The following is a 12,011-nucleotide window of genomic DNA, read 5'->3' as shown; positions in this document are numbered from 1 at the left end:
GATCAGGACTGGTTGCAATTATTTAGAAGTACCCTGAGTGTTTGCATGAGAACTGTCAGTATATTTGGCTGCTAGCAGATCTTGTGGTGCTTATTCTAATCATTTTTTTCTTGATGTTCATGCCTTTAAAACACCTGTGAGCCAATTTGTCACCCTCTCTTTGTCTCATCCATCTATGCATTACTCCACGGATACGCTTACACAATACTTTAACTTTTCTGACTTCCAATGAAAGAGGGATATTTTTGACATTTCCACCTAGCTATTTTTTAGGAAAGATGCCATCTGACCTTTAATAAAGACCATCTTTTATAAATCCTTCTTGGCTAACCACCATTAGTGTCACCATTTTTGGTCCAATCTCACTTTCAAAAAAATTTTTTTAAGACTCAAAATTGGATCTTTGAAAAATTCAGCTCCCAATTTTAGAAGGTAATCTTAAAAGAATTAGGGAGATGGGTTCTTCACTAGTGCCATTAGTGCTAAACTTGCAAAGAGAAGCCATCTTTAAGTTGAAATTGTCTCCTTGAGTTCATGGCCACTTTGATAAGAACAGTGCAAGGTAATGCAAAGCCATTTTCAATTTAGAAGTCCTAAAGCTCATGCCACAGGAAAAGGCAGCCCTGAATGGCACTGGCATGCTGGCATTCAAGAAAGAAATCAGGGCCCAGGTCTTGACTTAAGTGAACTATTTAATGTGCTGCAGCAATATGAAGGGAGGACAGAAAAGCAAAATGAAGACTTGAAGCTCCTTTGGCGTTCATTCTTTCCTTCCCCGATGTGTGATCATTATCAGAGAGACCATGTACAGTCACGAACCGTCCCTTCTGTTTTAGGTTTAGATTCCTCACCTGGGAAGGGCAACAGCAACACCTAGTTCCTGTCTTAAAGAACCAATGGCACAGTCTGAACTTTTCAATGGTCAGGAAATAGACTGTATTTAGCAGTTGCTCTGGTTACTGTAATAATAATGTAGTGAGTGCAAGAATTTATATATAACCAGCAATTGTTAGTATTCTTATGATATGTAAGGCTTAATAGTGGACACAGAGGTGAAACACACACGATTTCTTCCCTTTAGAGTGATACTGTCTAGTCACAAACTACATTGGGTGTAAATAACAGGAATACATGGTAGAAAATATGAAGATCTACACCAAAAGAGCAGGTAAAAAGGGACCACAGAAGAGGAGGGGATTATTCTCAGCTATGTGATAAAGGAAAGCTTCAGTATTTGAGTCAGGTCTTATTTGATTAAATTTTGTTCATGCAGAGAATGGGATTAGTGTATTAAGGGAATGCTTTTATTCATGACACAATAGATTTACCTGAAGGAGATGAATGGGAAATATATCTAGCAAGGTGTGGAACATTCCTTCCGAAGGAGTATGAGATCACATGACCTTAGAATCATACTTAGAATGTAGGAATTTATCCTATAGACAACACACGAGTGGGCTTTAAATCCTGGCCTTTCATTAGAATCACATAAGAGTTTTAAAATTGCATAATTATCTGCAACATTTGTGAGTTTTAGAGCAAGACTGCAAATTGAAAGGCCCACCACATACTGTATGTCAAAATATTTTAGTTTTAAAGAAAGGTTCACCAAAATCTGGACTCAGGTTGGTACCTCTCAAGAATCTGTATTCTCCCTGAAGGCTGTGCTGCCACCAGGGGTCTTGGTGGTTATCTGGATGTTCTGAGGGCAGGCGGGGCTGGACTCAGGCTGGGGCTGAAGAGGAGGGGCCGTCACTACCCTCATCCAGGATTGGGAACATCTCAGAAGTCAAGGGCTACAAGGCAGGCTTCCCTGCCATTTCAAATGGCAGATTCCAGGAGTTTCTCTGCACTATTTCCAACTACACTCCACCTTCCAACCCATCCACAAAGCAGAAGGGATCATTATTCCATCCCTTGACCCACTTGATTCAGTGGCTACGTCCTTTTCTCATGAACATTTCTGTTGTGTTCAGCCGCCCAGTGTTTGGTACTCTGTTTGGACCTCCACGGGAGACTCATGCATAGCTCTAATGGCATGTGAGAGAGTTGGCCCTGCTGTGAACTGGGTGGATAGTGAGCAAGGCTTTCCTCCTCCAGCTCCTGCTAGAGGAGGGGACCTGGGGACCTGGGATTGTTCTCCACAGCATGAACATCTCTTTACATGACATGGTATCTCCTACCTCATATCCCTGTTTGTCACCTAGCTGCACAAACACAAGGTACTAATTCACTATGAGCTTCAATTATTTGCTATATAAAGACTGCAAACAGGAGGTATTAATTTACTAGAGATTTCAGTTGTCTGTGATATAGTAAGGCAGTTTCCAAAAGTTAAATTAAAAGGATTTTATGTATCCTTTCTTTCTATTCTCAAAATGATCCTATTCTAATTCAGTTTGGGAAGTATTTTGGGTTGTATGTTAAGGATATTCTCTTTAATCTACCATAATGAAAACTGTTCAGAAAGCTACAGAAGATTATATCTCTACAAGTCACATTTTCCAGATAGGAAATGATTGTGGCATTGTATTGCCAGAGGGACAGCTGAAAAAAAAAATGGGTCACACATTCACCGCATTCGGGGACATGCGCTGCCAAGTGGTACCCAGCTAGCTCACTTTTGTCCTTTTCTCATAAACAAGCTGCGTTAACAAGCTACTCTTAAAAAGTGCACTCATTCCCCAGTGGATTACACAGGAAAGAATCCAGCGCTGCCTCCAGAGGATTCCAATAGTTGTTTGCTCTTTGAGCTCAGGTGTGGTAAACTAGCTGAGGGCCACAGCGCACCCTGAAATTGGCCAGTGCACTAGAGCCCTGATTTCTCACCCTGGCACACAACTCATAGCCTGCCTGATGGCAGGGCAAGGAAAAAGAGAAAGAAAACTATGGGGCCTGATTTTCATTGTCAGTTTAACTACACCATCTATAGTGCCTACTGGAAAGGATTTAGGGGTAAGATTAAGGTTCAACAGTGCTCTTAATTTTACAGTTCTGTCCAACAAAGAATATTGTATTGACTGTCCAATCTAAGTGTTTAAAATTTTTTTTTTCAAGAGCTAAATTCCTTCAGTGGCAGAGTAATTTGAAAAAGGGAGTGACTTCATTGTTTTGGGCTCTGTGCCAGAATGCAGACAAATTAGAGGAATAAGATGCCTCCGTGAATTGTATGGCCAGCGAATTTTTGAGAGGGGGGACACATCTCTAATTGGAAGAGGAATGAATAGAAATTCCAGTGTAGGCTTAGAAATACAAGCCGATAGAAAATGATTGCACAATACAACTCTCTTTGCAGAATGACTGTGTGCATAAAATATTAAGATCTACTTCTTTCATGTTAAAGTTCAAGAATTTCACTTTCTTGTTGGGGCTAGAAACAACAATGATTTTATTTGGCATCAAGTCAAAGTTTAAGATTATGAATAAGTATTTGGTGTTCTTTCATCTATATATTTTATTAGTTCAGCTAAATGTAGGAAAAAAGGAAATACAGGGAATGAAAATTTATCCTTAAGAAATATCCTTAATATATTTTTGAGACCACTTACTTTACTTATACAGTAAATAAGGAAAACAAGTCTCTTTATACAGAGACATTCCTATGGCACTTATATAAATAAAAATGGTAGCAGCAAAGTTTACAGCTGAACTTGAGTACATACAAATAACTGAAAATACATAGACAAAGATAAACCCAAAAGGTAAATAAAGTATTTGGAATGGGCACTTATTTTTTCTGTTATGTAACGATGGTTTTCTCAAGCATTAAGCTGACTGCTTTTGCAAGTCAACATTTGTAATGATGTTCAAAAGCCAAAAGGCCTCGATAAACATTAAATTTTGCTTACTGAGTCTGCAGGATAATATATTAATCAAATGAGTTCCCTATGTTGAAAGCTTGATGTATTAGAAGGCATCTGGCACAGACTGGGTAATGCTAGAACTTTGCTTGGGTAGACTGACAGCCGAAAGTGGAACAGGAGCTTCATTTGGAGAGCATTTGGAGACTGCATCTTTGGCTGACATATAGGTAGATTTACCTCTCTTCTCTTTGACAAGAGTGACTGATAACATTTTCCAGAGGAGGGAACAAAAAGCATGGAGATTTGTATCTGTGAGTAAAATCTGAGCATATTCTCCCACAAGTCAATGTCTGCATTCTCTGAGTGCAGGGTCCAGGCAGTATGCGTGAGTCACATGGCCCATGAAAGGAGCCGTTGGGTAGGCACTGCTGGCCTTAGCTGAAGGCCTGCCTGGGTTTGCATGTGAGACTGTGTGACGTAAGCTATTTAAACAATTAAATATAAGGACTCCGTCTCTCCAAAAATACAAATAATACAACAGAAAAAGGATTGGATACGAAAAGTGAAAAAAACAGTGAAGCAGACAGGAAACTGGCAGGTGACTGTGAGTAGTAATGAAAGATCAGGATGGAACGTTTCCTTGGGTGATGTTTTGCTGCTGGGGATTTAACTCTTAGCTGCTTGGGAGGTACTGACTTGCACCTGGGTGAATGAACCCCTGAGAAAGTTACAGAGGAGGGTCATCTATATTTACAGGAAAATAGAACAAAGCATCTGCTGTCATGATGGTATCAACACTAGAGGTCACAACATGATTTGAGGGATGCTTGCATATTAGAATTGGCAGAACCCATTTGTCTACTGTTTCTGATTTGGGGTTGGATGGGGTAGAGGAAAGTGCTAGAGTTGGGGGTAAAGAAAATGCATAATCATCCACAGTTGACTTTTTTATTCTGGAAACAACATACGCATTTATCATATCTAACAACTGGAATAGTGTTTTTTTAAAAAACATTTACAAGTGCCTATGTACATTTAACACAAAATTTTATAACAGACAGAAATGAGGAAATACCTGATTGGTAATATGTTCCTGGATTTTTTCTGCAGTCACTGAAAAAGAAAGCAGAAAAATTTTACATGAAAGCTTGAAAATCAACCCAACAATGAAGTAGTACTGATACTGTTTTGTCCAAATTTATGAATAAGGATTAATATCACACTATAGATAGTTAAAATCACTTCGATTATTAGGGAGGAAAAAGTAAAAAACAATAAATTGTGTTGGGCAAAGATAACAGAAATTGGAGAGGAAATCCAATAAGGGTGATAACAAACAGAATGTATTAAACTTTGGCAGAAAAATGATGAAGACATGAAAAGGACCAAACAAATGTGAACAACAGCCGAACACTGATGACCTGTTGAAGTACTGGACAATCCTGAGCTCATGGAACCGTGGGAACTAGACCATGGAACCTGGGATGGTGCACAGCAGAAGGGCTACTTTAAAAACCTTTCTCCTACCTGAGAAGTGATGTAGACACCACTCTACCTTGTAGTTGTTGTGCTGCAGGAGACTGAAGTACAAACCAAAGGTTCTGCATATGATGTCTTAGAATGGGCAAAATTAAGAGTAACGTACGAAAACCAAACCAGAGGCAAAGAAAAGGATACTAAAACAATTGGTCTTGCTCACTGTGACAATAACCTTGATTATTTTCATAATCTGCAGTGCAGACATCTTAAATAGAAATGAATAATAGAAATAAATAAAATCCTTAGTAATCATAGCTAAATAATCAACAAACAGAAAAGTAAATAGAAACTTTCTGGCACCATAGTTATTCTGTTTGTGAACAACTCAGTGTGTTCCTTCTACTTAATTAAGTATACCCTTTGAAACTTTTTAATTCAGGTCATTATAGTGTCACATGCAGTGGTGAAAAACAATACAGACCATTTATCTGTATCTGCTACCCAGTTTCTGCTAAAAGTAAGGTCTTGAGCATCAAGAATATTGTAGAAATGCAATCATGTATTGCAAACATTTTGGATTTTTTTTTTATTTTTTGCTTACTGTAATTCTCTGGGGGATTCATTCAGGTCACTGTGTATCAGCTGTCAGTGGACTTTTTATCCTGAGAAGAAGTCTATGGTTTGGAGAGCCTATGCTGTATTTAGTGACATTCATGGTTCTCTGTCTGGTTTCTGAGTTTTGGCTATAAAGCTGCTATAAACATTTGCGCATAGGTTATCATGTAAACACAAGTCTTTGCTCTCTGATACACATGCCCAGAGGATAACTGCTGGGTTGTATGAGAGTTGCATGTTTAGCCATTTAAGAATTTGTCAAACTTTTTTTTAAAAAAAGCAATAACTAAGTTAAATGTCAATTAATCAACTAATAAGTATATGCTAACCTTTTTTTGAAATATTTAATAGCAGGTGATGCAGAAGAAGTAAGATAAGGTAGGAGGAGTGAGTTATTTGATTTTGTCATTGTCAAGAAATGCCTGAGGCCAACCTTGGAATTTCCAGATAAGAAAAGCCAATCTTTTTTTAAATTTTCACTTTGAAAGAACGCTGCTCAATCACTTATTCTTGATATGTTTTAATATTCAGATTTCTTTTGTCAGATTAAAAGCACAGTGTTTAAAGAAGAGGCAACATGGTTTGAGGGACAATCTTTTGAATTAGATTATCCATATTCAAATATCGAGTCCCCAGAGAAGGGATATTTGGATGGTAGCTGAAAGAGGATAAAGGAGGCTAACTTTACTGAAAAGAGGAAGGTAGACAGGCTGGCAGAAGGACGTGCTTGTGCAAAGGCTGTGTACAAGGAGAGAGAATGGGGGTGGGTTCCGAGACACAGGAAGGGGTGAAGTAAAGGGCTGGCGAGGTGAGGGGAGGCAGGAATGGCAGACAGGATTCAGACAGCAAGACGGCCCATGTAGACCACTTGGGGAAGGTAAAGGGTCATTGCCAGAGCAACAGCAAGTCAACCCTTGAGGGAGGTTAGCGCAGGGTGTGAGTAGGGACCTTAAGATATCATGCATAGATTTGCATTTAAAAAACAAAAAACCTGTCTCACTCTGTTTGCCACTTGGAGTGGAGATTTAGAGACTGGAGCGGGTATTAGGGTGGCAGCAGTACCTCAAACTCTTCAGTTTTCTTTTGTTAGGGGATAAGGGAGATCTGGAGGAATGTAAGAGAAAAATCATACTCACAACTATCAAATAATTAGACATTAATAATGTAATTACCCACTGTTATGGATAGAACGAAAATGGCCCTACAGACTCATGTGTTTGGGAGATGACTGTGTCATGGGGGCATCACAACTGTCTTGCCCTTACGAGGGGGCATCTCCTCCCCATCTGATCAGAAGGCGTGGGTCACTGTGAGTGTGAGGTGGAGGGGTCTGTGTCCCTCCCTGGCTCCTCCCCCTTCCATCTCTGCTTCCTGAACAACATGATGTGAGCAGTTATTCCTCTGCCATGCCCAGTGCCATGCCATCTTGCCTTGGCACCAACCAACTGTGGACTGAAACCTCTACAAACTGTAAGCCAAAATAAGCCTTCCTTTAATTTGTGGGTATCTAGCATTGTATCTTAGCGACAAGAAAGTAACTGAGACACCCACTGACCTCTAGCAAATGGACCAGATTACAGATGAGCATCGTCTGAAAGCTCTGCCAATCAAGGGTATTCCATGGGAGGTCAGTTACATTACCATCACTTGACTGACCAGCTCCAACCAAATTCATAGCATCTGCCCAGATTTGTGAGGTTCAAAATGAAACAAGAATGAAATTTCCTGGCAAACATGCTAGAGGGTCATTCCAGGTAGTTGGGGGACAGAATGAGAATTATGTCAGAGACAGGAAACAGGGTGGGTGGCTGGACTGGGAGGTGTCCCATGTGGCTTATACAATGCCCCCATTATCTGTGGTATCACTTTTTCACACTTTTAGTTACCCATGATCAACCATGGTCTACATGAAATGGAAAATTACAGGAAGAAACAACTTCTTCTTTCCTTGCAGATTGCTGTTATAATTGCTTTATTTTATTATTATTATTGTTGATCTCCTAGTTATATGCCTAGTTATAAATGAAGCTTTATCATAAGCATGTATTTATAAGAAAAGCAGAGTACAGATAGGACTTGGTACTATCAGCAGCTTCAGTCGCTGGCAGAACATCTTGAACATATGTCCTGTGGCTGGGGGCCCAGTGTAGAGTTAAACATAAGCTACAGCAGGTGGGAAGCAAATGCTGTGGGGAGAGGGAAACAGCCCAGGCTCAGAGATTGTTGACTTGGGATAAAACTGGGGGTCTTGTAGACAGTAGGGGGGTCAACCAAGGTCTTTCAGAGAGGGATGTAGCTACCAAAGCTGTTGTAGAGAGAGAGGAGCTGGCCAGTGGTACAGAGGGTGGGCTGAAGGGGCCAGGGGGACAAGGGATGGAGAAAACAGTGAATGCAAGCAGTACCCAGGAGGGAAGAGCAAAGGTCTGCACTCAGGCACCTGGAGCAGGATGGAGGGAGGCTGGGAAAGCTGGTGTCCTGAGAGTGACTGGAACTGAGAAGTACAGGAGCAGGGAGCACACCCCCCGAAAGGTTTAGCTAAAGGAAAAAGTAGATGATGACTCTTTTACAGATACAGTGAGAGAAAGGACACAGTTCAAGAAGTTACCACATGAGGTCAGGGTCCACAATTAAACTGAAGACATCTGTAGGTTATGGAAGCAGACACAGGAATGACGGGATTGGATAGCGACTCCCAGCTGTCCAGATTCTAATGGTTGGAACCTGGCACTGTGATTTCTTATACAACATGGCAACTTTGTAGATGTGACTAAGCTAAGAATTTGGAGACAGGATGATTATCTGGATGTGTGCAATGTAAGATCTTTCCTTACCATAGAGGGCAGGAGAGTCAGAAGCAGAGGGAAGGTCCTGAGAAAAGGGGACAGTGGTGCTAGAAGGGCAGCTCCTAGGAAACCTGGAAACTGGGAGAAAATATGTTCCCCTAGAGCCTTCAGTGAAAATGTAGCTAGCAGATACCTTAATTTTAAGACTTGCCTGTACTTTAGAACCTAAGATTTAAAATATTGTGTTGTTTTAAGTCACTAAATTAGTGCTATAGTCAGCTCACTGTATTTGCAGGTTCTGAATCTACATATTCAACCATTAATGTTTAGAAAATCTATTATCTATCTATCTATCTATCTATCTATCTATCTATCTCTATCACTGTCTGTCTGTCTATCAATCATCTGGTCTGGGTCTCATTATTCCCTCAAACCTGCAATGCTCCAGCCTCAGCTTCCCAGAGTGCTGAGATAACAGGTACATGGAGAGAAAATAGTTTTAAAAATTTCATCTGTAGTCAATATGTAAAGACTTTTTTCTTCTGCCATTATTTCCTGAACAATACAATATGGCAACTTACAGATAGCAGCAACACTATATCAGGGATGTTAGGTAATCTAGAGGAGGTTAAAAGTCCACAGGAGAATGAGGTAAGGTTATCAACAATTACTACACCATTTTAGATGAGGGATTAAGAATCCAAGGATTTTGGTATTTGAGAAGTTTCCTGGAACAAATCCCTTTGAGAATTGAGGGATAATTGTAATTTCTTACAGCAGCAATAGGAAACTAATTCAAATAAATTCTCATGCTCCATCTTGGCCATGCCTCAGGGCCGGGGAGGAGAGTACATGGCTACTGAGTAAATGTATGGGGTACTGAGCAAGGAATTTGGCATCCATTACACCCTCGGGACAATCTTGTGAAGTAGAGACTATTATCCCTGCCTTTTAGACTAGATGACCTGGGCTCAAACAATTTATAAGCAGTGTCCAAATTCCATGGTCAGTGAAAGATCCCTCAGCACTGTAATACAGAATGTTGCTACTTTGAATACAGAAAAAGCTGAGTGCTAGGACAAAATTAATCTTGTCTGTCTCCCATTTAGGTCTTCTCCTTTCAGCTTTGGGTTAGATGAAGACTAGAAGAAAACAAAATAAAAAACACCTGGTAGAGGCAGGAAATTTGGACTAAGTGTAGAATATAGAAACAGCTACACCAGGATGCTTGCATTGCATTATGCCTTCACAAATGGAGCAGAGGAAGGTGGCCAGGGGAGCCGTGGACAGGGCTGGCTCAGTGGGTGATGACGGTGGTGTTGAGACCTCTTTACTCATTCAAGAGCTTCAGGGCTGCGTGTTGCAGAAACTCTCCCAACTGGCTCTCACCAGTGTTGGAGAGGAGCTCTTTTGTCTAATATTTGTAATTCTTGGAGAAGGGAATCTAATTCACTAAACTCTGAAGTGAGACTCACTGATCCCTCCCATTGTAAGAAGTCTGATTAATGATCACAAACTGACTAAAACTCTAGGGGAAATTCTTTCACTGCTCAAAGAGTTTAAAACAGTGGTTCTTGACCTCTTTCAGGGAACAGATTCCTCTGAAACTTTCAGAGCAGTTATGAATCTGCTCCTCAGGAAAAAACCACCACAAAGCAAAACAGGGCAACAACCAGACACAGATCTAAAGAATCTGCAGAATTTAAGCTATTTGGAATGACAGGCCTGAACATGTAAAAGAATTTCTCAGAACCCAGCTCTTCTGGAGAATTTTATGACCCCTCAAAAAATATGGATTCTAACCATTTACTCTGATTTAAGGAGCTGGAAGTATGTGTTTAGTATCTTATGGTATAGTATATGCATTCTAAAGAATACCTTTCCTATGTGACATACTTAAAGTCTGGTTATGCAAAGATGAATACAGTGAAGTACTCATACTTACAAAAGCATCAAGAGGGAAAGAGATACATAGAGATAAATCACAGCACCCCCACAGTGGGGTTTTAATAGAGTTATGAGTGGCATACTGCAAGGAAACAGAAGGACCAGGCAACGAAGTTCATCTTCGGGAACCCACTACTCTACTTCCATGCATCTTACACAGAAATGCATTATAAATAGTTCAGGAGCATTGTTTTAGCTGATTTCTTAGTGTCTCCTTTCAAAAATAGAGTTTACAATATGTTTTGTGGCTTTGGATAGGTTTGTTAGAGCACATGCTTAATGATACAGTGAAGACAAGAAGTTAGACATACATTCAGGGAAGACATCAGAAAACAGAATTTACAAAAATGGACTGAATTTGGAAAGAATCATGGAAATAATTGGTCTGACAACAGAGGAGGGTTTAGAGGGAAATGGCATTGCCTGGGTAGGTCTGGATGACCTGAAAAGCATTCCATTTCTTTATGTTTGAAGCAATGGACAATTTGTTAACTTACATGGATGTTTTTAGCAGAGGTAAAATGTGAAGGAAAATTAATATGGTGAACAGATTAGGAAGAGTAGGGAGAGAAATTATAGAATAAATAGGAGACTCAGGTTAGATAGATAAACAAGGTAATTACTTGGGGCTTAACTACTAGGGAGGTAGAAATGGAAAGGAAGATAAAAAACTAAACCTAAGAAATCATATTGAAGAAATATTTCAGAGTAATTGGTAACAAATGGATAGAAGGAATAAAGATCAGAAAGACTTATATCAGGTATAATTTATTCATGTATTCAACAAATAGCATTTGAGCAGCTACCATGTGTCATATATGGGCACTAAGTCCTGGGGTCCACTGTGAGCAAGTTACTGCCAGACAGCTTGCTCCCTGCTCCCAAAGGGCCTGTTGGTTCTATTTCCTCCGCTTCCATGACATGTTCCACTTCTGTATTATTACCTACATTTAGCATGAGTCTTTCTGTATGGATGCGCAGACTTTTTAAAGGTGCCTCCCATGAAGTCTTGAAACAGGAGAAGGGAAAAGGGCTGAAACGGTGGATCTATTCTTCTTTTTCTGGGAACAAAATGCCTATTACTTCCTTATATATGTAGAGCAATTTGCTACTGTATAACTACAGAATGCTGGGATACCCATACCCTCCTTTCCATCAAGAGTAATTTAGGAAGGAATCTGAGAATTTGGGGGAAAAGACCAATATGGTGATCTGAGACAGGATAGAGCTGATGATTTCATGTACGAAAGCCTAAGAACCTTGCAAAGAGGCACACAGCTTGTAGCCATTACTTAGAAAAGACACAGAGACCAAGGGACAAGTGACAATGGGGAAGGGAAGGCAGAGAGTCATGGATAGCAGGGACAGTATTTCAATGCTTCAT

General features: G+C 40.1%; 1 protein-coding gene across 6 annotated transcripts in view; it reads right to left on the bottom strand.

Annotated features, from left to right (window-relative positions):
- Positions 1 to 12,011, bottom strand: part of Chst9 (carbohydrate sulfotransferase 9) — a 272,043-nt gene that overhangs the window by 23,007 nt on the left and 237,025 nt on the right. For 5 of the 6 annotated variants that reach the window (XM_063231812.1, XM_063231815.1, XM_063231814.1 and 2 more), the window contains one exon: positions 4,879 to 4,916. The exons of the other annotated variant lie outside the window; for it this stretch is intronic. In XM_063231812.1, coding sequence (XP_063087882.1) covers positions 4,879 to 4,916 — 38 coding nt within the window. Of the gene's footprint in view, positions 1 to 4,878; positions 4,917 to 12,011 lie in introns of those variants that run through there. 6 annotated transcript variants of the gene reach the window in all.

This window comes from Cavia porcellus, unplaced genomic scaffold (genome assembly GCF_034190915.1).
Source record: "Cavia porcellus strain 051 isolate PalLab524CR breed Dunkin Hartley unplaced genomic scaffold, mCavPor4.1 scaffold_20, whole genome shotgun sequence".
NCBI lineage: Eukaryota > Metazoa > Chordata > Mammalia > Rodentia > Caviidae > Cavia > Cavia porcellus.
Note: the sequence above shows the minus strand (reverse complement) of the source record. Positions and strands in the feature narration are given on the sequence as shown.